Source organism: Pectinophora gossypiella, chromosome 27, assembly GCF_024362695.1.
Source record: "Pectinophora gossypiella chromosome 27, ilPecGoss1.1, whole genome shotgun sequence".
NCBI lineage: Eukaryota > Metazoa > Arthropoda > Insecta > Lepidoptera > Gelechiidae > Pectinophora > Pectinophora gossypiella.
The window spans coordinates 1,309,418-1,334,863 of NC_065430.1; the positions used below are offsets into that span (position 1 = coordinate 1,309,418).

The window sequence follows — 25,446 nt, forward strand, 5'->3', positions numbered from 1 at the left end:
ACTGCTGGGCACAGGCTTGCCCTCAATCAACCGGAAGAGGTATGGAGCATACTCCACCACGCTGCTCCACTGCGGGTTGGTGGACGTACCTATTAACTTTACTAATAGCCGGTAATGATTAACACCGGGTGAGAGCTTTCAGCGCTCCCCATTTGTCCGGCCAAGTAGTTAATGCCATCTGCGGCAAATCTACAATAAGTCACGTCAAAAAAAAAAAAGGTAATGATTACTTACACATACCTAAATTCACGCCCGTAGTCCTTAAGGGGGTGGCCAGAGCCACGAGTAATCAGAAGATAACTTGCAGCTACTTTCGATACGAAGTCCTTACAAAGATGATTTATCTTATCTTAATAACTGTTAAATAACACAATTCATGTCAGGCTATTTGACCATTCTACGATGAACTATTTGTATTTTGTTGTCTATTGTGTTAAAATATACGCTATAATGCAGTAGAAAGTGAACATTTCAGAAAAGTTACAATGTTATTGATAAAGCGAATAGTTTAAGAACTTGGCTTATCTCTCTACCGTGTACCAAACGCTACCAGTAGCGCGGGAAACCGCTTGGCGTGCGGTCGCGCGTTCCATGTTTAAAAATATTTATTTTTCTATCTACTGTCAAACTATACTTTTTAAAATTAAATTATCTATATACAAACTCTTTGCTTCAAAGTTATATAGGTGTGTGGGTTTTAATAGTTACTTGTTAAAAATTAATAGTTTATTTATATTGTATTAAGTGTGTGTTATTTAAACAAATTAGTTGGTGATAAAGTTCGTTGTTACAGCTATTATGTTTTGTTATGGCTGAATGGATCACAGTCCTTGCATTTGAAGGTGAGCAAAAGTTTGTTTTTAAAAAACATTCTTTGTTTATAATGACACAAAGGCTGTACAGCCATTGCGGTACATATGGTGTTCCTATTTTAAAACAGGTTTTCTTACTGCAGACTTAGTACTTACAGTCATGAGCAATATAATGTATCCACTTTAGGACTCTGTCGCACTAACATATTTGACATTTAGTGAGACTTACAGTTCAATTTGTCAAAAAAGTTAATGTGACATGGTACCAAAGCGTATATACATATTAATGCTCGTGACCGTACCATAGTCAGTACCGTTTCGAGGAATGTTCCCATTTTGGACAAGCCGTACAAAGTGATTTTTGACATTGTTCCCGTCGGGAATCGAACACGGACCTGCAGATCGAGAGCCTAACGCTCTTACTAGCCCACATAGATTATTAAAATGTTTGTGCAACCCTTTTAATAATAAAAATTCGCCTCCATGGTCCAGTGGTTGAGCGTTGGACTCACGATCCGGAGGCCCCGGGTTCTAATCCCGGTGGGGACATATCACTAAAATCACTTTGTGATCCCTAGTTTAGTTAGGACATTACAGGCTGATAGGATTGTCCGAAAATAAGATGATCCGTGTTTCGGAAGGCACGTTAAGCCGTTGGTCCCGGTTACTTTTTACTGATGTACGTGAGTAATCGTTACATGAGCCATTGTGGGGTGGATTACCAACCCCATCAACCCTGGTGTCAGGGTTACTATTGAGCCGCCATAGGCCCCTGACATGGCTCATGTAACGGCTACGTACTTACATCAGTAAGAAACCGATTATTGAGTATTGAAAACTCTGTTTAAGTTTTATACATATTTATGTATATATATTATATAGGTTTTGTTGTTGTACCTAATTGTGAATGCAGTGTGTACCTCTAATTGGAGCAAATATACAAAAACTAATTTTATAACTTTACAATATGTGTACAGTCATGAGCAATATAATGTACCCACTTTAGGGCTCTGTCGCACTAACATATTTGACATTTAGTGAGACTTACAGTTCAATTTGTCAAAAAAGTTAATGTGACATGCTACCAAAGTGTATACATATTAATACTCGTGACCTTTTTTTTTTTTTGACGTGACTTATTGTAGATGCTCGTGACCGTACTGTTGGTATACCTATCTAGATAAATAAATAAAAGAAACTTATCGATTTTGACAAAATGTATTGAATCGATCGATTATTTTATCACATTGCATTTGCGCGTATTAGCCCTGTTGGGTTGACACTGTTATTTCCTAATTCTATTCACAATTAGTTGCTAAACAAACATAAAACACCTATTGTCAGAATCTGGAATAATGTATGTTAATGTGCCGATCTCCGGAATATTCCCACTTCGGGAACAGTCCCTTCTTCTTATCATGTAGGTTGAGAGGTGGATTCAAATCTCAGTGGCGACATTATCACAAAAAATCACTTTGTGATCGCTAGTTTGGTTAGGACATTACAGGCTGATCACTGGATTGTCCGAAAGTAATATGATCCGTGCTTCGGAAGACAAGTTAAGCCGTTGGTCCCGGTTACTAATTTATTGTGGTAAGTACGTAGTCGTTACATGAGCCATGTCAGGGGCCTTTGGCGGCTCAATAGTAACCCTGACACCAGGGTTGATGATGTTGGTGATCCACCTCACAACCCTCACGATAGAAGATATGTATGTACCAATTAATTTCTAAAGGCAGCATTTTAAAAAGTCACTCAACGATTTGATAAATAACCGCAATTTCACAGGTTCCCGCGCGCGGTAATCGTCCAAGATGGCGGCTTCCGGTGACGTCACCATCGCCCAAGATGGCGGCAATGCCAAACTGCACCCGTATCTGGTTGCTTTGGTGTGAGTAATATTTAATTTACAATTGTTATCACTAACATACTTTAAACATATATAGGTCGCAGGTTCGAATCCAGCATTTTCGGGGGTATGTGAACTAACCTATATTGGGCTGGTTTTCCTTCGCGGTTTCGAAGGTCAGACAGGTAGTCGCTTCTGTAAAAAACTGGACCTGTCAAATCTTCAAGTTAGGTAAGCGGACCCTGTGAGAATCAGGATAATGCTGGAGATGATGATAATAAAAATATTTGCTCGCGGAGATTTTCTGGTGTTTATTTTATTAAGGAATCGGGGCCTTCGTCTTAGAAGCCATTCAGCGTTCATTATCATAATCATTATCTGTTTTAACCTAAAACGGGGTTTATCTTACTAGCACGCGTGAGGTTTATCTAATCTGATGTACACAATATGAACACCAACATAATATGAGTTACTAATGATGAACTGCTAGATGGCATTAATTCCTTGGCCGGACAAATGGGGAGCGCTGAAGGCTCTCGTAAGGGAAAAGAGGCAAATATTGAGAGTTATTGAGGACAGAAGAAGCAAGATGATTGGACACTTAATAAGACACGACGAATTTATTAAAAACATCATAGAAGGAAAGCTACAAGGAAAGAGAGGAAGGGGAAGACCTAGAAGAGCTTACGTGGAACAGATTAAAGAGAAGATTGAAAAAGAAAGGGTACTTAATAGACAGGCATAAAATTTATGGAAAACACGTTAATTTTAAGCAGAAATCTAAAACAACCGACTAAAAATTTACATCGACCAATAACTCGACAGAATTAAGTAGACAGCACGTCAAACTGATTGCATACCAGCGAGATGCCTATTTAATTCGCCCGGGTTATTCATTCATTTTAAAATTAACTTGTTGATAATCATCCGTCCCTTTCCTTTTCGGCGGATAAGAAAATGATAACTTAAAATAAAATTAGGTGTCTGCAGGAATCGAGGCCATTATCTTTATACGGATTTATATCAGATACCTATGTGTAGCAATATTAACCTACTATCGATTGTTTTAAAATTGAGGTCATTTCACAATAGATTTACATTATACTAAAATGATCTTGTCGGAAATACTTAAATAAAAAATATTTTAAAAATATGACTTAAAAATATTTTCCTACGTAATGGGAATTTTTCCCTCGGAATTGGGAAATTTCCCGGGAATTTTCCTGGTAACAACCCAACACTACGAACGCTACTGATTATGACAAAAAAATAACTCTGGCCCAGTAAAACGTGCCAACACACGTGACAGAAAAGGGCGACGGAATGTTAGAATAAAATAATACGAACTCTTTGTGTTTTTTTTCATCTTCTGTAAATTCGGGTTCTCTATTAAAAGGCTTTTTGGCTTTTTGGCGGGAAACTTGAACGAGACAGTTGCTTTCTTCATTGAATGATCTCAATAATTAATACGAAGTGGTGTTTTGTGGTTAGCGATCGCATTAAGTTAGTCGGAAGACATTTGCGAGTGTTATTATATTGGAGAATTCAATAAACAAAGTGTATCTGCCTATTTTCGCTTCGTGCCAGGAAGCCGCTTCATAGCTCAAAAGTTTATGCGGACTTTTGAGTTAATTCATTTGGGGTTCGAAGTAGGAGTCTACTCCGAGGGTGAGGGCTTAGGTTTCATCATCATCACCTTTTATCATTTCATTAATCATCAAGCAAAAAAAAAACCGTCAGACATGGCTGTATGGGCATAGTTCCCTTTGCCTTACCCTTCGGGGAAAACCAAAACAAAAAAAAAATAAAAAATGAAAGGCTTTTTGGCGGGAAACGGGAACGGGACAGTTGCTTTCTTCATTGAATAATCCAAATAATTAATACGAAGTGGTGTTTTGTGGTTAATGATCGCATTAAGTTCGCGACAGTGTTATTATAATCAAAGTGTACCTATCTATTTTCGCTTCGTGCCAACAAGCCACTTCATAACCCGAAAGTTTACGCGGACTTTTGAGTTAATTCGTTTGGGGTTCGGAGTAGAAGTTTTCTCCGAAATTAATCTTCGTCTTCTTCTGGTGTGTGGGTTGTGAAGTGAAATACTAGCGGCATATAAAAAATAACTGTTAAGTACTTGATATTTGGATCAGAGCGTCTTCTGAGAGCGCTGAATGAGGGAAATCCCGAAACCCACTTCCGTAAAAATATTATAAAGAAAGTCCTCCTCATCTATCGTGTGGGTTGTGAGGTGGAGCACCAACCTCATCAACCCTGGTGTCAGGGTTACTATTGAGCCGCCAAAGACCCTGACATGGCTCATGTAACGACTACTTACTTACATCAGTAAGTAGTAACCGGAACCAACGGCTTAACGTGCCTTCCGAAGCACGGATCATCTTACTTTCGGACAATCATGTGATCAGCCTGTAATGTTCTAACCAAACTAGGGACCACAAAGTCATTTTTGTGTTATGTCCCCACCGGGAATCGAACCCAGGACCTCCGGATCGTGAGCCCAACGGTCAACCACTGGACCACGGAGGTCGTATAAAGAAAGTATACAATTAAGAAAAGCAGGTTTTGGTCAACGAACATCTAAGATACATAACTTATAGTGAAACTGACCTTCGTGGCGTTAATAGGACGATCGAAGCTGTTTGGTCGGTGTTACATAAACGAATTTGGACATAAGTATATTAACTAGTAATGTCGTAATATGTACCTACGTAAATGTAAACACACATTTACGCTGTAGCTATGTCCGTTCTGTTAAGAAAGAAGATTTAAATGTGTTCTTTACTTTATGGTTTTTAAAAAATATTGTTGTAGGTATGTCAATGTTTTACTGACAAAATAAAAAAATGTATTAAGTAAATAAAATAAAATGTATGTATTAAATAAAACGTAAAAAAATTTCATATTAAATAAAACGTAAAAAATGTCGTATTAAATAAAATAAAACGTGTGTATTAAATAAAACGTAAAAAAATGTCGTATTAAATAAAATAAAAATAGATTAAATTAAATGAACGTATTAAATTAAATTAAAAGCGTTGAAAATCCCAAATTGGTTGCCAAGCAGGTGTCGTCAGAAAAGAATACTGCCGACATGATGACGACGCCGCTATTCAAACCAAGGCTTCTCGCGTTACTAGAACCTCGAGTGAATGTTAAGAAAGAAGATTTAAATGTGTTCTTTCTTTATGGTTTTTAAAAAAGATTGATGTACAGTCATGATCAATATAATGTACCCACTTTAGGACTCTGTCGCACTATCATATTTGTCATTTAGTGAGACTTAAAGTTCATATTGGCCCCGATTCCTGCAGACATCTCTTAATTTTACTTTAAGTTATACCTGTCATTTTCTTATCCGCCGAAAAGGAAAGGGACGGATGATTGACAGCTCTTAATTTTAGGAAGAATGAGTAAATAAATGAATAACCCGGGCGAATTTTTAGACGGTTGTTTTAGATTTGTGCTTAAAATTGACGTGTGTTCCATAAATTTTATGCTTGTCGATTACCCGTCCCTTTCCTTTTCGGCGGATAAGAAAATGACAGATATAACCTAAAATAAAATTAGATGGTATTTACAGGAATTAGCACCATTGTCAAAAAAGTTAATGTGACATGGCACCAAAGTGTATACATACATATTAATGCTCGTGACCGTATGTGTCAAATGCTTTACTGTCAAAATAAAAAAAAATGTCGTACGTATATGATCTAACGTGTTTTAATACCTTCTTCTCTCGTGTGAGGCCCAGATACCCCGCCGGCGTGGTCGACTATTTCCCTCATTAGGGGACGTTTATATGACGCTTACATGAATTACGATGTGGGGGTAATTATCACGTTAAAAGTGAACAACGCCATCTATCGTGTGTTTGGGGAACGTCGATTGGATAGTCCCTCCTTGGGCTAGGCGTGATCTTTTCTACACCGCCCTGTAGTTCCGGGCGCAAGAATGTACGCACGGTACCCCCTGCCTGTCGTAAGAGGCGACTGAAAGGGGACACTGGGGATCGTGAGTGATAAGGGCGGGGGCCCGAACCACTCAACACACGATCTCCGGGATGGACGGCAATGCGATATGGCCTCGCATCGCCGTAAAACTGGGATGGCGTAGGGGTGGGGATCTACCCCGGGACGCGCTTTAGTGAAAGCAAGTGCGAGGGGAGCACCGGTGCGTTCGACAGAGATCCCGGAGCTCCCCGACGTGCACAGCAGAGGGCCATCGGAGGGGTTTTAGTCGGTAGGAGTCCGACATAACCTCGTCGCTCCCCCGGGTGGCGAGGTATCCATGAGAATTTCCCCTTCGTTACAAAAAAAAAAAGGCGTGATCTTTTCTACATGTGTCCCCGTAGCTCTTGGCAACCACTACCTCATCATTGAAAACGCAAATATATCACATTTCGTATAGTTTCGGAACTCGTGCGCATGCTGGATTGTTGGATCTATGCCACAATGCCAGAGGTCGTTGAACCGAGATAAAACTAACATGGCGGCGAGCGGATAACGAGTGACGTCATACTATCCATTCAATGTGGAATACTTTGCTCATGCTGGTATGCTCAATCCTATGACAAGCCGCCATTGCTAGCCCATTGATGGCGTAAGTGTTACCATTAAATTCGTATCTCCAACATTCCAAGGACAAAATTTTATTATTGAAAATTAAATGACCCCGTGAGAAACGGGAAAATGCTGATGTTGTAATAATAAATCATCATCATCACCAGCCCATTAACTATATCTCCAACATTTCAAGGACGTAAATTTTATTATTGAAAATTAATTACTGACTATTGTATTTAGTTACTTACTATTACTTGTCACATATATTATTACAACTGTACGTAAATCTTTTACTAAAAGACCAAAATTTCCTTGCAAAGTAAATTAAAAACATTGGTAGTTTATTTTTTAACTAAGTATTGGTAATTTATTGTCATTTCTGTGCACTCTAGGCAAGTCGGCTATAGTTTAAGTCCCCAGCGCTCGCTCCCCATTTGTCTAGCCAAGTAGGGAACGCTATAGAAACCAAATATAACACCGAGTTGACCTTCAAAGCTACAATAGGTATTATATTATGCACTTTGCACTTTTTGAACACGAGTAAGTTAAAACAATGCATTAATTTACTTCAGAGATAATTTTATCTACAACATATTGGTAAAAAATTATTATCAATTATTATTAAAAAATAAATTTAAAAAATAAAATTAAATTAAATTTAAAAAAAAGTAAATTAAAACAAAGTATTATATAGTAGTATTATATATAATATAATATAATATAATATTTATTTATTATATATAATATTTTTTTCTCTTGTTTTATTTTACTTTTTTGGCGCTACATTGCAGGCTGTACAAGTGTACTATATCCTCTGCCGAAGGTTGTCTGGAAGAGATCGCTCTTAGCGATAAGGCCGCCTTTGCCCACCTTAGAATAAGTTTATCCTGTAAATGTTTTGTGAATTTGTGTGCAATAAAGTGTAATTTATATTACCTATTATGTTTGTCAATTCCATATCTCGGGACTATGGAGTCCCGGACTTTTGGAAGGCGTGCGTGGGGCCGAAGCCAACACGTAGAGGCCCCTTAAGACAATTTAATCTAAATGTGATGTGACACCAACCGGCGATTATCCCTGTATGCACTATGGGAGTGCACCCAAAGACAATCACTATTATTATGAATCGTTATTCCTTATTAATAATTTATTACTTTATTTATTTAAAGGGATAGGAGAAAGAGTATGGATGAATAGACCCTAATTATTAGAATAGAAAATTCCACTTGATATCAACTCAGAATCACGGTCTGAATCGTCCCTCAAAGTTTTCGTTACGATGTCACTAACACCCTGTATAAGTAAACGGATTTAAATGATTTACGTTTCCTTGACCTAATGTATTAATAATTAGATTTGTAATTAAGGACGGCGACAAAATGGCCGCGATTCCTGCAAACACCTCCTAATTTTAAGTTATATCTGTCATTTTCTTATCCGCCGAAAAGTAAAGGGACGGATTGACAACTGTTATTTTTAAAATGAAAGAATAACCCGGGTGAATAAAATAGGGATCTCGCTTATACGTATATGTGATCCTTTGGCGTGTGCGATTAATTCTTTCAAATATTTTTTCCTCTCAGACGTCGCCCTGAGCCGAGGTTCGCGCCCAACTGGGCACCCTCAGGCCTTTTGTCTTAAACGTTGTACCGGGTGAGAGCCTTCAGCGCTCCCCATTTGTCCGGCCAACTAGTTAATGCCATCATCAAATCTACAATAAGTCACGTCAAAAAAAAATTACTGTACTTACCAATGAGGTAACAGATGCTGGCAGGCAGGAAGGCGACTCCTTGCTGCCAACGGCGTGCCTCCATGGTGTCAGCCATCCAAATCGGCAGGCTCGGCTCCAGCATCGCTATGCCCACGTTCGCGATTGTTATTGCTCCTGGAATTTATAATAAAACACACTTCACAAAGAGTATTTACCACGTTCTTTATAATAAGAATAAGAATAAAATAAATTTATTGCCAGTAACAATTTACATTCGCTATATGAACTAGGTAATTATGAATATTGCGAATACGGGCAAAAGGAAATAGCTCAGCTTGTGCTGCGATGGAGCCATGCTGTGGCGCCATCCAGCGCTGGTTTTCAGTCATTTCCTCTTCCTGGGATATTGTGCAGAAGTCAACGAGGGCTAGAGGACATTTAGAATTATACAGTAGAAAGACATACCTAGTAAGTACTATACATTGTAGTATACATTGTTTTAAGTTTACGCGGTTATTATCATAATTAAAACACATAATAACGGGTTCATATCCCCATTTAAACGCGGTAAGAACCCGTTATTATGTGTTTTAATTATACCTAGTAAGTGTTGACAATTGCAACATAAAAATACCTTTTAAAAAAAAGTTATAAAAAATATTCATTCTTCACTATTTTTAAATAAATTTTGTATTCATCGAACTTCTCTTATTGTCGGACGTGTTTGTAACGTTTGTAATTATCCACTTAAACCGAATTATATACGAAGTGGCAAAACAATCAGCGTTTTCTTTAATACAGTTTGCGAGTGGTGAAATAATCAGTCCACACACATTTTAACAGTAAGTTAATAGTGAAGTGACGCGAGTATGGTTGCAGTATAAGGTTTCCCGTCCTTGACAATCACCGTTTTACACACTCGTGTAACAGCAGTATAATACTTAGCTAGTCAACATGATTAAGCTATTTTCCACTCTAGCATAGAGTAAGGAAGTAAAGCCTACATTGTGAACCTTCATTGATCAAAATTACTTGTTTGTGAGGTAAATAATTAAATAAAAATTAACTGATTATTATTATATATGTGTTGCTGGTGGATGGAACAATTAAAGTGTCGACGCATATGGAACACAGATACCTACCTACTAATTAGTATAGTAAGTCTCTGAATGATATTTAAGTAATTACCTACCTACCTTAGTCCAATTCCAATGTTGTTTAAACTACTATATTATGAAATTGATTGTTTCTCAGTAAGCGAATCAAATGTATTCTTTTGAGAAATAAAGTATCTTAAACCTTATTATAAGAGCATTATTTGTAAGTAGTACTACCTACCTAGGTATGTAAAAACGGTTAGAATTAGGTACTTATTGTAATTAGCAGCCAAAGATAGCAGCCCACAGACGTCACACACACATTTGGACGTTTTGATAATGGCCCCGATTCCTGCAGACACCTCCTAATTTTACTTTAAGTTATACCTGTCATTTTCTTATCCGCCGAAAAGGAAAGGGGCGGATGATTGACAGCTCTTAATTTTAGGAAGAATGAGTAAATGAATGAATAACCCGGGCGAATCAAAAAGGTATCCCACTGGTATGCAATCCGTTTGACGTGTGCTGTCAACTTAATTCTGTCGGGTAATGGGCCAATGTAAAATTTTTAGACGGTTGTTTTAGATTTGTGCTTAAAATTGACGTGTGTTCCATAAATTGTATGCTTGTCGATTACCCGTCCCTTTCCTTTTCGGCGGATAAAAAAATGACAGATAGATTGACCTTCAACAAGTTTTCCATGATAATTACATTGAATAAATGATTCTGATTCCTGATTGATTTCGTATTTGTTGTTAAAAATACAAAAAATAAATCTTCTTTTTTTTTTAATAAGTACTTACCTAATTTTGGTCGTAATGGCCTCCGTGGTCCAGTGGGAGAGCGTTGTGCTCACGATCCGGAGGTCCCGGGTTCGAATCCCGGTGGGGACAAATCACAAAAATCACTTTGTAATCCCTAATTTGGTTACAACATTACAGGCTGACCATTTGATTGTCCAAAAGTAAGATGATCCGTGCTTCGGAAGGCACGTTAAGCCGTTGGTCCCGGTTACTGCTTACTGATGTAAGTGAGTGATTTACATGAGCCATGTCAGGGGCCTTTGGCGGGTCAATTATAACCCTGACACCAGGGTTGATGAGGCTGGTATTCCACTTCACAACCCACATGATTAGAAGAAGAATAAAGAATAATACTACGTGTAGAACGGTAACTCTCCGCTCCTCACCAGCGGCTGAAATAGGAGCCAAAATAATAAAATACAACACATTTTATTTTCTTTTTATTAGGTCAACCGATTACCTACACATCACAACGCGTGGGTCTATTGTCTGATAACTCGTCCACATCATTCTATTCGGAGCTGACCTCAATATTGCCACATCTAACAAATATTCACTATTATCGCGTTGAACAGTATGCACAGAGTTCTAGATAGATACCGCGGGAGCATAGTCGATGGACGCGAAATATGCACAAAACAATATTAGGTGTTAGTGGCATCGTAACGAAAACTTTGACAGGTGATGCAGACCACGATTCTGAGTTGATATCAAGCGGAATTTTCTATCGCAAAAGTATGGAACTGAAAATAATTTAAATTAAATGTTCATTTAGAGATAATTTCACTTGTTATCAACTCAGAATCATGGTCTGAATCATCCCCGTCAGTATTGTTACGGTGTCACTAACACCCATACGTACTTGTACGTGGTGTAAGTGACATCGTAACGAATACTGAGAGGGATGACTCAACATGAATTTTGCGACTGAAAATTCCACTTGATATTAACTCAGAATCATGGTCTGAATCATCCCCCTCAGTGTTCGTTACGATGTTACTAACACCCTGTAATATTACACGCAAAATACCTAATAATAAGCAAATCGAGAGCCACAGAATATAAACAACACCACAACGCACTTCATTGTAAAAAACTGAACCGTCTGCTGAAATCAGAATCATTTATTCAACGTAATTATCATGGATTAAACTTGTTGAAGGTCAATGTAACATTTTTGAATCTAAGTACGTCATTTCGCAACGTGTTATGGCTGAGGAGAAGAAATGACAAGAAAATGCAACAGCAACACATCTTTTAAATCAATGACAGTATACATTACAAGTTATTTAATAACTAGAGGAACACATTCAGTACCAGACATTTTTATCATTTAAGTAATCATTAATCTTATAATAAGCTTTTTTACATAAAGTAAGCTTCACGTGAGCTTTAAATTTATTTTCTGACAAATTTAAAATATTATCTCATCATCATCAGCCCATCAACGTCCACACTGCTGGGGCACGGGCCTTCCCTATGGATGGATAGGAAGATCGGGCCTTAAACCGTCACGCGGGTCCAGTGCGGATTGATGGTTATTACCGATTGCTAATGCAGCCGGGACCGACGGCTTAACGTGCCTTCCGAAGCACGGAGGAGCTCGAGATGAAAACTTTTTTTTTGTGGTGACCCATCCTATGACTGGCCTTTGCGAAAGTTGCTTAACTTCAACAATCGTAGACCGAGCGCGTTTACCGCTGCGCCACCGCCGAGCTCCTCATCTCATTATCTGGTATTTTATTGTAAAAACGTATGCATACAATTTTAAAAAGGTAAAGAATAAGTAACTTTGAGCACATGCGCAATGCGGACTGACGCGCATATCTTCCTTGTTTCTATGATCAGCGACTGGACGGCTCAAAATAGCGAGTCAATTGGCGAAACCATCTCAATTGAGCACCCTACTTGTGTGACAGGTCACATATACCCACTCATTGAAATGATCTAAGGACTGAGTGACTGATTCGTTGCCATCCAAAAGTACTCTAACATTAAGCTCACGACTGTATATGTGTTACATGAGCCATGTCAGGGGCCTTTGGCGGCTCAATCATAACTCTGACACCAGGATTGATGAGGATGGTATTCCACCTCACAAACCAGACGAGAAGAAGAGACCGGCATCTGTGGTCCAGTGGTTGAGAGGTGGTTTCACGATCCGGAGGCCCTGGGTTCGAACCCCGGTGGGGAGATATCATAAAAATCACTTTGTGATCCCTAGTTTGGTTAGGACATTATGATTGTCCGAAAGTAAGATGATCCGTGCTTCGGAAGGCAAGTTAAGCCGTTGGTCCCGGTTACTACTTACTAATGTAAGTTAATAGGTAGTCGTGACATGAGCCATGTCAGGGGCCTTTGGCGGCTCGATAGTAACCCTGATACAAGGGTTGATGGGGTTGGTAATCCTCCTCACAACCCACACGATAGAAGAAGAAGAAGAATGTTAACTGTATCCTGTTTGTCGCAGGCGCTGGTGCGTCTCCTGCCTCTGGCGAACGGCAACGGAACTCCTACATCGTCTGATGACCGCGCCGCTGCCCCCGATATCAAGTGGTAAGTGACATATCAAAAACACCTCCACCAACCCGCAAGGGAGCAGCGTGGTGGAGTATGCCCCCCCTCCGGTTGAGTGTGGGGAGGCCTGTGCCCAGCAGTGGGACGTATATAGGCTGTTTATGTTATGTATATTATTATGTTGATCAGTTTGTGTCTGCATGACAACCGCGCCGCGCGCGGCTCGAATTATATTGAACGCTTCGACCAATATCCGTTTGACGTCCATATACGTAGATAGCATTCGTATCGTTTATTCATGGTATAAGAAGACCAGGTATGCTCAATCCTATGACAAGCCGCCATTGCTAGCCCTTTGATGACGTAAGTGTTACCATTAAATTGGCATCTCCAACGTTCCAAGGACGTAAATTTTATTATTGAAAATTAAGTGAATTACTGACTAATGCATTTAATTACTATTATTTGTCACATAATATAAAACCGTACGTAAATATTTTACTAAAAGACCAAAATTTCCTTGCAAATTAAATTAAAAACAATGGTCGTGGGTAATTTATTTTTACGAAATGGCAACACAGGGTCGAATGACGTCAGCTGGGCTAACCTTGAAATGCTGGCTGTCAGTTTCGAGCATACCTGGGGGGTTAAAATGGCCACATCGAAGCAATTCACCTAAGAAAGCAATATTGCTATTTGACATTTGTTTGCATTGCGCTCTTACTTTTATATACGCAAATGTCAAATTGCAATATTGGCTTCTTAGATGAATTGCTTCGATATGGCCATTTTAACCCCCCTGGTCTTCTTATACCATGCGTTTATTAGTCTAAGCGCTCGATATAATTCGCGTCGCCCGCGGCGCGGTTGTCATGTAGACCCGACTGATGTCTGTACTTGTAGCTTGACGGCAGTGACCTTGTACGACTGGTGATAAAGAGATCTTTGACCACTCAAGGTTATGTTTATTAAGTGCACGAAATGAGAACAGATTAGATAATTACGACATGTACTGTGATTAGGTAGTTTTCTTTTGACGTGACTTATTGTAGATTTGCCGCAGATGGCATTAACTACTTGGCCGGACAAATGGGGAGCGCTGAAGGCTCGCACCCGGTACAACGTTTGAGACAACAGGCCTGAGGGTGCCCAGTTGGGCGCGAACCTCGGCTCAGGGCGTCGTCTGAGAGGAAAAATATTTGAAAGAATTAATCGACCCTAGTGGGTCGATAGCGATAAGCGCTGAGTGAGGGAAATCGTCGACCACGCCGGCGGGATCGGTATCGGGGTCCTGAAGTGTTTGGTGTCGCGAGCTGATTGGCCGCCTCTATGGCTAGAGTGTGATTAGATAGTATAAGCATAGAGTAAGGAATAAATACTAAATATAGAACGGCAACTCTCCGCTCCCCACCAGCAGCTGAGCTAGGTTTACCTCACCCCCTCGGACATAGTTTAGACCTTGGTATAAGAAAACCAGGTATGCTCAAAAGTGACATCTAACATTTCAAGGTTAGCCCAGCTGACGTCATCCCACCCTGAGTTGCTATTTCGCCCGGGTTATTCATTCATTTTAAAATAACAGTTGTCAATCACCCGTCCCTTTCCTTTTCGGCGGATAAGAAAATGACGGGTATAACTTAAATTAAAATTAGGAGGTGTCTGCAGGAATCGGGGCTAACTATATAACAAATAATTTATGTCTTTTTGTTTGAGGAAGACCGAGAAGGACTTACATTGACCAAATTGGAGTTGTCCTTAGAAAAGGTTGAATACGATCTCCGAACCGGCGTGCGAGATGAATGTGGAGGAAGCAAGAGAAGTGTGAAGCAAATGGAATTCTATAGCATCTGCTTAACCCCGGAGGGAAATAGGCGTGAGTTTATGTAATGTTCTTTTTTTGATCCAGGCACAGTCTCCAAGCCAGTGAAGCCCCGCCCGGCTGGCACGGAGCATCTGCACCCGGAGCCCCGAGTGGAGTGTGTGGTGCTCCATCAGCCACAGACACATAACATCGACGTCATCTTCGTGCACGGGCTCTATGGTGAGATTATACAATACTGAGGGCTTCCCAGGCCACGCTCCAAAAACTAAAGATGGCGCTGCTCAGATTTAACGTGATCATGATCTCCCTAGCTTCTATGCTAGCTTCTATGCTGTTCTGGGAGCAAATAAAAAACATAGAACTCGTTCAGCTGCTTGTCTTCCCGTGTTCGTAAAAACCGACAGAGGGATTGTGTCCTCTAACATGATGGCCTAATGTTATGGGCGATAGGCTGATCCCTTATCACCATAAGGTTTATCATATCCAGCTTATGACATCGTATCAACAGTGGCTGCAAGTTGTCTTTGATGACTTGTGGCTCTGCCCACCCCATTAGGGATTACGGGCGTGAGTTTATGTATGTATGTATGTATCATCCTCCCTAGCACTATCCCGATTTTCACAGGGTCCGCTTAATTAACCTGAAGGTTTGACAGGTCCGGTTTTTTACAGAAGCGACTGCCTGTCTGACCTTCGAACCCGCGAAGGGAAAACCAGCCCAATACACGTTAGGTCACATACCTCCCCAACGCTCAACCACTGGACCACGGAAGCTAGGGAGATGATGGCTTAACGTGCCTTCCGAAGCACGGATCATCTTACTTTCGGACAATCAGGTGATCAGCCTGTAATATCCTAACCAAAGTAGCGATCACAAAGTTATTTTTGTGACATGTCCCCATCGGGATTCGAACCCGGGGCCTCCGGATCGTGAGCCCAACGCTCAACCACTGGACCACGGAGGTTAGGGAGATGATGGCTTAACGTGCCTTCCGAAGCACGGATCATCTTACTTTCGGACAATCAGGTGATCAGCCTGTAATGTCCTAACCAAACTAGGCATCACAAAGTTTTTTTTTGTGATATTTCCCCACCGGGATTCGAACCCGGGGCCTCCGGATCGTGCGCCCAACGCTCAACCACTGGACCACGGAGACCGTTAATGCAATGACTACACAGTCATAATATTACCATCACATTGTGCAACAGTTACGATCAACAGGAATGTTGAATCATAATATCACATTGTTTCCTCTTGACGCGAATAATGTAGCAAAGATGTCCCTCCTTGTTATGCATTCATTCGTTCTGTCCATGTATAAGAACGGTACTTGCGCTCAAAACTGCCCAAATCCCCTGGTAGCTGCGGCTTCCGAATACATCCCGCTCAGGGACGGTACTGAAAAGTATCGGCGTCCGAAGGACGTAATATACGATCCCGACGACCCGATTACTCTAGCCATAGAGGAAGCCAATCAGCTCACGACACCAAACACTTCAGGACCCCGATACCGACCCCGCCGGCGTGGTCGACGATTTCCCTCATTCAGCGCTTATCGCTATCGACCCACTAGGGTCGATTAATTCTTTCAAATATTTTTCCTCTCAAACGACGCCCTGAGCCGAGGTTCGTGCCCAACTGGGCACCCTCAGGCCTGTTGTCTTAAACGTTGTACCGGGTGAGAGCCTTCAGCGCTCCCCATTTGTCCGGCCAAGTAGTTAATGCCATCTGCGGCAAATCTACAATAAGTCACGTCAAAAAAAAACAAGCTCAAAACAGCTAGCATTTTCAAGGTTAGCCCAGCTGACGTCATCCGATTTTGCGTTGCCATTTCGTAAAAAATAAATTACCCACGTCCAATGTTTTCAATTTACTTTGCAAGGATATTTTGTACTTTTAGTAAAATATTTAGGTACAGTTTTAATGATTTTTGAATAAGTACGTGACAAATATTAGTAATTAAATACATTAGTCAGTAATTAACGTAATTTTCAATACTTAATAAAATTCGCGTCCTTGGAATGTTGGAGATACCAATTTAATGGTAACACTTACGTCATCAATGGGCTAGCAATGGCGGCTTGTCATAGGATTGAGCATACCTGGTGTCCTTATACCATGGTTCTGTGCAGTGTGCAGCAGAAGCAGGTCCTGGTTTCCCCGGATTTTTCATACGTCCGTCCGGGGAATATCCCGCGTTTAATTGAAGGACTTTAAAGGCTAAATGCATTTTTAGATTTGTTATTGGGTATCTATGATGATGACCTTTTTTTACACCCAGACACAATTACGTCTTCTAATCAGAATTGACTACTAAATAAAGACAGGGGGGTTAAAATGGCTACATCGAAGCAATTCATCTAAGAAAGCAATATTGCAAAGTGACATTTGCGCATATAAAAGTAAGTGCGCAATGCAAACAAATGTCAAATAGCAATATTGCTTTCTTAAATGAATTGCTTTGATGTGGTCATTTTAACCCCCCAGATCTAAAACTAACGAAAAAGTTTTTCTTTTTTTCTATTTATTAACTTATTTAAATGCACTTTAATAAAAATAGTGGCCCCAATTCCTACAGACACCTCCTAATTTTAAGTTATAAGTAACTGTCATTTTCTTATCCGCCGAAAAGGATAGGGACGGATGATTGACAGCTCTTAATTTTAGAAAGAATGAGTAAATTAATGAATAACCTGGGCGAAACTAAAAGGTTTCTCGCTGGTATACAAACCGTTTGACGTGTGCTGTCAACGTAATTCTGTCGGGTTATTAGCCAATGTATTTTTTTATTGTTGTTTTAGATTTGTGCTTAAAATTGACGTGTGTTCCATAAATTTTATGCCCGTCGATTATCCGTCCCTTTCCTTTTCGGCGGATAAGAAAATGACAGGTATAACTTAATTAAAGCCCATATTGGCCCCGATTCCTGCAGACACCGCCTAATTTTATTTTAGGTTATATCCGTCATTTTCGTATCCGTCGAAAAGGAAAGGGACGGATGATTCACAGCTCTTAATTTTAGGAAGAATGAGTAAATTAATGTGTCGGGTTATTGCTGACGTAAAATTTTTAGACGGTTGGTTTAGATTTGTGCTTAAAATTGACGTGTGTTCCATAAATTTTATGCTTGTCGATTACCCGTCCCTTTCCTTTTCGGCGGATAAGAAAAGGACAGATATAACTTAAAATAAAATTAGATGGTATTTACAGGAATTAGCACCAATAACGGGTTCTTACCGCGTTAAAACTCACTCCAATCTCATCGGTCATCTTGTGATCATGGCACTTGCAACAGTGTCGAAATATCGGGAGTCTCATATCCCCATTTAAACGCGGTAAGAGCCCGTTATTATGTGCTTTAATTATGATAATAACCGCGTAAACTTAAAACAATGGCCCCGATTCCTGGAGACACCGCCTAATTTTATTTTAAGTTACTTATATCCGTCATTTTCATATCCGTCGAAAAGGAAAGGGACGGATGATTCACAGCTCTTAATTTTAGGAAGAATGAGTAAATTAATGTGTCGGGTTATTGACTGACGTAAAATTTTTAGACGGTTGGTTTAGATTTGTGCTTAAAATTGACGTGTGTTCCATAAATTTTATGCTTGTCGATTACCCGTCCCTTTCCTTTTCGGCGGATAAGAAAATGACAGATATAACTTAAAATAAAATTAGATGGTATTTACAGGAATTAGCACCATTATGTGCTTTAATTATGATAATAACCGCGTAAACTTAAAACAATGTATAACTTAAAATAAAATTAGATGGTGTCTACAGGAATCAACACCAATAAGTATGTCTCCTTTTTCTATGACGTCACAGTGTGCTTTTTCATACAAATTCCATAGTAATTTCGTGTTTTGACGTTTACTAAAAAGTAACTGATTTGTCTAGTTGAAAACTAGCCTATTGAAATAAGTAGATATCTTATTTTAATCAGGTATCTATCTATGTATGGACTTTGCATTCACACTATTTTGTTTGTGGATTAGATTACCATCAATACTTAATTTATGATAACAAGTAGGAACTGGCGCGTCTGACATTGGCTTAGCCGAATAGAATATAAATATAAAAAAATCACAAAACAGTTAGGTTAAAAAGCGTAGAGGATGTTCATTCGAATGATCATAAGGTGGTGGTGGACGTCCTGAGATAAAAGGGCCTCACTCAGCACAAGTCCCGGCGTGAACCACGACGCTGGTATTATGTGGACCCTGAATGACATGAATATAATCATTTTATTTTCGTCTTTACAGGATCCTTGGGCAACACGTGGCGTCAGGGAGAATGGAGATCGAAATATCACATTGGACCAGAAAAAATCCACCTCAGAAGACCGACAGACCTCCCAGCACCCTGCACTTGCCCTCATTGCGAACAACACGAAAAAGAAAACAACAAAAATAGTTTCAACAACCAAATAACCATTATTAATAGTTACGATAACTTCGACACTAATAATTTTAACGAAAGTAGTTTTAATAATTCCACAAACGCAGTTAATAATTTTAATAATTCCTCAAGTACGATTAATAGTTTTACCGAAGCATTTAATGAAGAGAAATTTTATAAGAATATCAAGAAAATTTTGCCTCAAGACGACGTGTTCGTTACTGAGAAGTTTTACAATAACACCCTTTTGGGTCAGGTCGAAATAATCGATAATTACGAAACGCAAGCTAAATTTGTTAGCGATTTATTCAAAAACTGTGATAACAACTGTGATTTTAATGAACAAAGTAAAAATAATAACGCAGACGGGTTTAATAATGATGCAAGTGGGAATAATAATGACAGTAATAGTAATAAGATTAATAAAGACACTGAAAGTAATTGCATTTGTAAGAAAGAGAAGAGGAATTGCGAGGTGGGTTGTGGGTGCATCTGTGATAACTGCTACTCCCACTGTTGGCCTAAAGATTGGATACGGGAGGACTACCCAGATGCCAGAGTCATATCTGTGAACTACACGAGCGATCCGCATCTCTGGAGGCCGATTTGGATCAAGGAAAACAAAAGGTGAGAAAGGTGGTCAGAGACGTCAGAAATCAGAATCATCTATTCAACGTAATTATCATGGATAAACTTGTTGAGGGTCAATGTAACATTTTTGAATTTACGTCATTTCGCAAGGTGTTATGGCTGAGGAGAAGAAATGACAAGAAACTGCAACAGCAACACATCTTTTAAATCAATGTAGGTTAGGTTCATACATTACAAGTTATTTAATAACTAGAGGAACACATTCAATACCAGACATTTTTATCATTTCGGTACTTAATCATTAATCTTATAATAAGCTTTTTTACATAAAGTAAGCTTCACGTGAGCTTTAAATTTATTATCTGAAAAATTTAAATTTAAAAATGTATGTAAAAGACGATATAGTGACTAAGATCGAGAAGGGAATGTTAGGTTGGTTTGGACACGTAGAGCGGATGGAGGATAATAGAATTGCAAAAGCGGTATATAAAGCGAAAGTTGATGGTAGGGCTGGCAGAGGAAGACCGAGGACTAACATTGACCAAATTGGAGATGTCCTTAGAAAAGGTTTAATACGATCTACTCTGAACCGGCGTGCGTGTATGAAGCGATTGATGAATGTGGAGGAAGTAAGAGAAGTGTGTCAGGATCAAAACAAATGGAAATCTATAGTCTATGCTTACACCGGTGGGAAATAGGCGTGAGTTTATGTATGTAATTAAAACACATAATAACGAGTTCTTACCGCGTTTAAAGCAGGGATATGAGACTCCCTGGGACTCCCAGGATTTAGAATTTAGGATTTTGATTTTTATGTAAGTACTTACTTAACTATTTTTTCTCTCTCTTTATTCAAGAGCTGCGCTCTGTATTTTACCTACTTAATACAGTAAAATTTTGAATTTGACTATTTTGAATACTTAAAGTTTTCGACGCAAATTCAATTAAAAATAGCTTATAAAATAAGTAGACACCGACCTACAAACAAAGTCAATTAATTGTGTCGCTATGGCCCTGAACACTAATGAACTTTTCAATAGAGTAGGTATTGTCTGTGAATAATTAATTAAAGTAAATAGTATACTTAAAAACAATTGGGTTAGCATATTTAACACTTACCTAAAATCTTCTTCTATCGTGTGGGTTGTAAGGTGAATTACCAACCTCATCAACCCTGGTGTCAGGGTTATTATTGAGCCGCCAAAGGCCCCTGACATGGCTCATGTAACGACTACTTACTTACATCAGTGAGTAGTAACCGGGGCCAACGGCTTAACGTGCTTCCGAAGCACGGATCATCTTACTTTTTGGACAATCAGGTGATCAGCCTGTAATGTCCTGACCAAACTAGGGATCACAAAGTGATTTTTGTGATATGTCTCCACCGGAGTTCGAACCCGGGACCTCCACCACGGAGGCCGTTACCTAAAATAAACTAATACCAGTACTCTAAGATGTTCACTCAACTCTTCCTTCACTCGACTCGGCGTCAGCTGAGCATTTTGGTATTTTAAGTTCACATTTTTATGTCCTCGACTTGAGGACTTTACTCACTGGAGTCGAGCATGTCATACTTTTTTTTTAACATGACTTATTGTAAATTTGCCACAGATGGCATTAACTACTTGGCCGGACAAATGGGGAGCGCTGAAAGCTTTCACCCAGTGCCCAGTTGGGTGCGAACCTCGGCTTAGGGCGTCGTCTGAGAGGAAAAATATTTGAAAGAATTAATCGACCCTAGTGGGTCGATAGCGATGAGCGCTGATTGAGGGATATCGTCGACCACGCCGGCGTGTCATACTGCCAACATAATAATACGAAAATAATTACGTCACTAAGACAAAGTTACTCTTTGAATCGTCATTTTTACATAACAAACGTCCTAAAACTACTGCAGCTTCTCACCGCTGGACACTTCATACAAAACACCTCGTTTTACACAGACACTACACATTGACGTTATCGTACACGCGCATCTGTGTGTGTGACGTCTGACGCCATACGATTGAAGACTAAAGTAAGACCGAGGGGGTGAGGTAAACCTAGCTAAGCTAAATTTACCTAAAAACATTGATGCGTGATGAATTCAAAAATATCTTTATTCAGTAGGTAACATAGTTACACTTTGAATCGTCAATGTTTACATAACGAACGTCTCATCCGCCTAAAACTACTGCATACTAAAACTACTGGTATACGAAATGGCAACGCAGGGCGGGATGACGTCAGCTGGGCTAACCTTGAAATGTTAGCTGTCACTTTTGAGGATAATACCTGGTTTTCTTTATACAAAGGTCTAAACTATGTCCGAGGGGGTGAGGTTAACCTAGCGGAAAGCGGAGAGTTGCCGTTCTATATGTAGTATTATTCTTTACTTTATGGTACAGGTGTGTCCTGTAAGTGTTAAAAATGCCCCTGTCTCCTGTCCCCAGGCTGTGTCTCCACGAGCGAGCAGAACAGATGATGGAGCAGCTGCTGGCACTGGGAGTGGGGCGGAGGCCTGTGGTGTGGGTGGGCCACTCTAAGGGAGGCCTGTTTATTAAGCAGATATATTGCGAAGGTACGTGAGACTTCCGGTCTAGTAGTCAATGCCATGTACAGTCATGAGCAATATAATGTATCCACTTTAGGACTCTGTCGCACTAACATATTTGACATTTAGTGAGACTTACAGTTCAATTTGCCAAAAAAGTTAATGTGACATGGTACCAAAGTGTATACATAATATATAATGCTCGTGACCGTTCGCAATGGTGTAACATTAGCTGCTTTATACGCGCATTTGTGTGTGTGACGTCTGACGCATACGATTTAAGACTAAAGTAAATCTACTTTATCATCATCAGCCGTACGACGCCCACTGCTGGGCATAGGCCTCCGCCAAGGATCTCCACGACGATCGGTCCTGCGCTTCCCGCATCCAGTGGCTTCCCGCGACCTTCACCAGATCGTCGGTCCATTATTTTTGCGTTTTCTCATTACCTACACCTATACTAAAAACCGTTTTCGCGAAACGATTTCCCGCCTTTGCTCATATCGCTACTTACAATAAATTTGTGAACCTTTGCAATATGAAATCAGCTACAGTCCAACAAGCTGGTTTTTTAATTACTTACAAAATATCTTTCTGACCTAAATTATGATCAAACGGAGGCCCTACTACCCTTTTGATGATACACCACTCATCGTAACACCACGCAATTCTTATTTACACAATGCTTTACCTCATTGAAATATTTGCAGTTTTGACTAATTTAAGTTAATTTGGCTAATATAAGTTATACGTTAATTTTTGTGATAACTTTGGGAAACTTTGTAAACCTAAATTTTAGCATACTTACCTACATTTCATTTTACCTTATTCGTACAAACTCAGCAACCTAATTGTAATTTGGTTCCCCAAGATACAGGCTGTGCCTAGTTTGGGGACCTCTGCTCAGTTTTTAAGAGATGGATTTATTTGGGTCTAAGTTTGAATATATGTCTGTATTTATAATTAAATGAATGTACCTAATTAAGTCCTATATCGGATACAATAAACAATATTTTCATTTCATTTCATTTCATTTCGTTTCGTTTCGTTTCGTTTCATTTCATTTCATTTCACCTTGTAGCGGGCAAAAAAGAAACTATTTATTAAAATTAATTTTTGGTAAATCTATTTATTATGGTTTATTTTCCATTTTCAGCTTACGAGGCATTCCTGAAGACTCACCCAGAGCATGAGCAACAAATGAACAAACACACAGACCAAAAAGACGAAGATACAAACAAATATAGCGATAATATTCTTCTTGCAAGTACGAATAATAATGTGCAAAGTAGAAATAATAATTATGAAAATGAAAATAATAATTTTCAAAATGGCCACCTGACAGATTTGAGAGTGGATAGCGGTGTTGATACAAGATGTGATGGTCAGCTGGAGTCTTCAACTAATGAAGGTAAGCAACATCATCATCATCATCCGTTTTCACAGGGTCCGCTCACCGAACCTGAAGATTTGACAGTTCCGGTTTTTTATAGAAGCTACTGCCTCCGTAGTCTAGTGGTTAGAGAGTTGGGGTTCGATTCCCGATGGGGACATAGTCGAAATCACTTCATGAGACTGTCCTTTGTTTGGTAAGGACTTTTCCAAGGCTTTAATCACCCGATTATCTGAAAAAGTAAGATGATTCCGTGCTTCGGAAGGCACGTTAAGCCGTTGGTCACGGCTATTAGCCGTAAAACACCTTCACTAACCCACAGTGGAGCAGTGTGGTGGAGTATGCTCCATACCTCCTCCGGTTGATTGACGCCGGGAGGCCTGCAGGCAGTGGGATATATAGGCTGTTTATGACTGCCTGTCTAACCTTCCAACCCGAAGGGAAAACCAGCCCAATGCAGGTTAGGTTTCATACCTCCGAAACACATGTAAGTAATCGGTTACTTCTGAAACACATTTAATCACTAATGTGGATTTCCTCACGATGTTTTCCTTCAAAGCTGGGGTAAGCAATCTAATAAATAATGAATAAATAAAAAGAAAAAATATTAAATGCACTACTTACCAAAGAAGAATCCGGAATATCCATCTAACAGCATGTGTGTGGAGTTCCAACATAATTTTCAATTCTTCCCTTCCAGAAGACCAAGAGACGCTGAAGAGACGGGCCACCCTCTGGACAAATAGTATAGCGTTCATGTTCTACTCGGTCCCACACCGCGGATCCGCCCTGGCGGACATCAAGACGCCAATAACGGCACGCAGCGTCGAGCTGATTGAGATCAGCAAAGGTAAGGAATACCGGCAGCAAAGGTAAAGGATATGCCGGTCAAGAGCATGCCAAAGTCGCCAAAGTCATTGGTGAAAGACGCCAAAGTCAGTTGTGAAATACGCCAAAGTCATTGGTGTCAGACGCCAAAGTCAGTTGTAAAAGATACCAAAGTCAGTTGTGAAAGACGCCAAAATCATTTGTGAAAGGCGCCAAATTCATTGGTGAAAGACGCCAAATTCAGTTAAGACGCCAAATTCATTGGTGAAACACGCCAAAATCATTTGTGAAAGGCGCCAAATTCATTGGTGAAAGACGCCAAATTCAGTTAAGACGCCAAATTCATTGGTGAAACACACTAAAATCATTCGTGAAAGACGCCAAATTCAGTTAAGACGCCAAATTCATTGGTGAAAGACGCCAAATTCAGTTAAGACGCCAAATTCATTGGTGAAACACGCCAAAATCATTCGTGAAAGACGCCAAATTCAGTTAAGACGCCAAATTC

General features: G+C 39.7%; 1 protein-coding gene across 2 annotated transcripts in view; it reads left to right on the forward strand.

The window, feature by feature from the left end:
• The first annotated feature begins 558 nt into the window (after positions 1 to 558).
• LOC126378812 (uncharacterized) overlaps positions 559 to 25,446 on the forward strand; it is a 55,889-nt gene continuing 31,001 nt past the window's right edge. Inside the window, exons 1-9 of one of the 2 annotated variants that reach the window (XM_050027222.1) lie at positions 559 to 686; positions 794 to 842; positions 2,601 to 2,703; positions 13,320 to 13,405; positions 15,273 to 15,407; positions 19,458 to 20,220; positions 22,617 to 22,744; positions 23,874 to 24,128; positions 24,811 to 24,960. In XM_050027222.1, coding sequence (XP_049883179.1) covers positions 2,627 to 2,703; positions 13,320 to 13,405; positions 15,273 to 15,407; positions 19,458 to 20,220; positions 22,617 to 22,744; positions 23,874 to 24,128; positions 24,811 to 24,960 — 1,594 coding nt within the window. In that variant the 5' untranslated portion in view covers positions 559 to 686; positions 794 to 842; positions 2,601 to 2,626. Of the gene's footprint in view, positions 843 to 2,600; positions 2,704 to 13,319; positions 13,406 to 15,272; positions 15,408 to 19,457; positions 20,221 to 22,616; positions 22,745 to 23,873; positions 24,129 to 24,810; positions 24,961 to 25,446 lie in introns of both variants that reach the window. The other variant, XM_050027223.1, reaches the window with a different exon arrangement.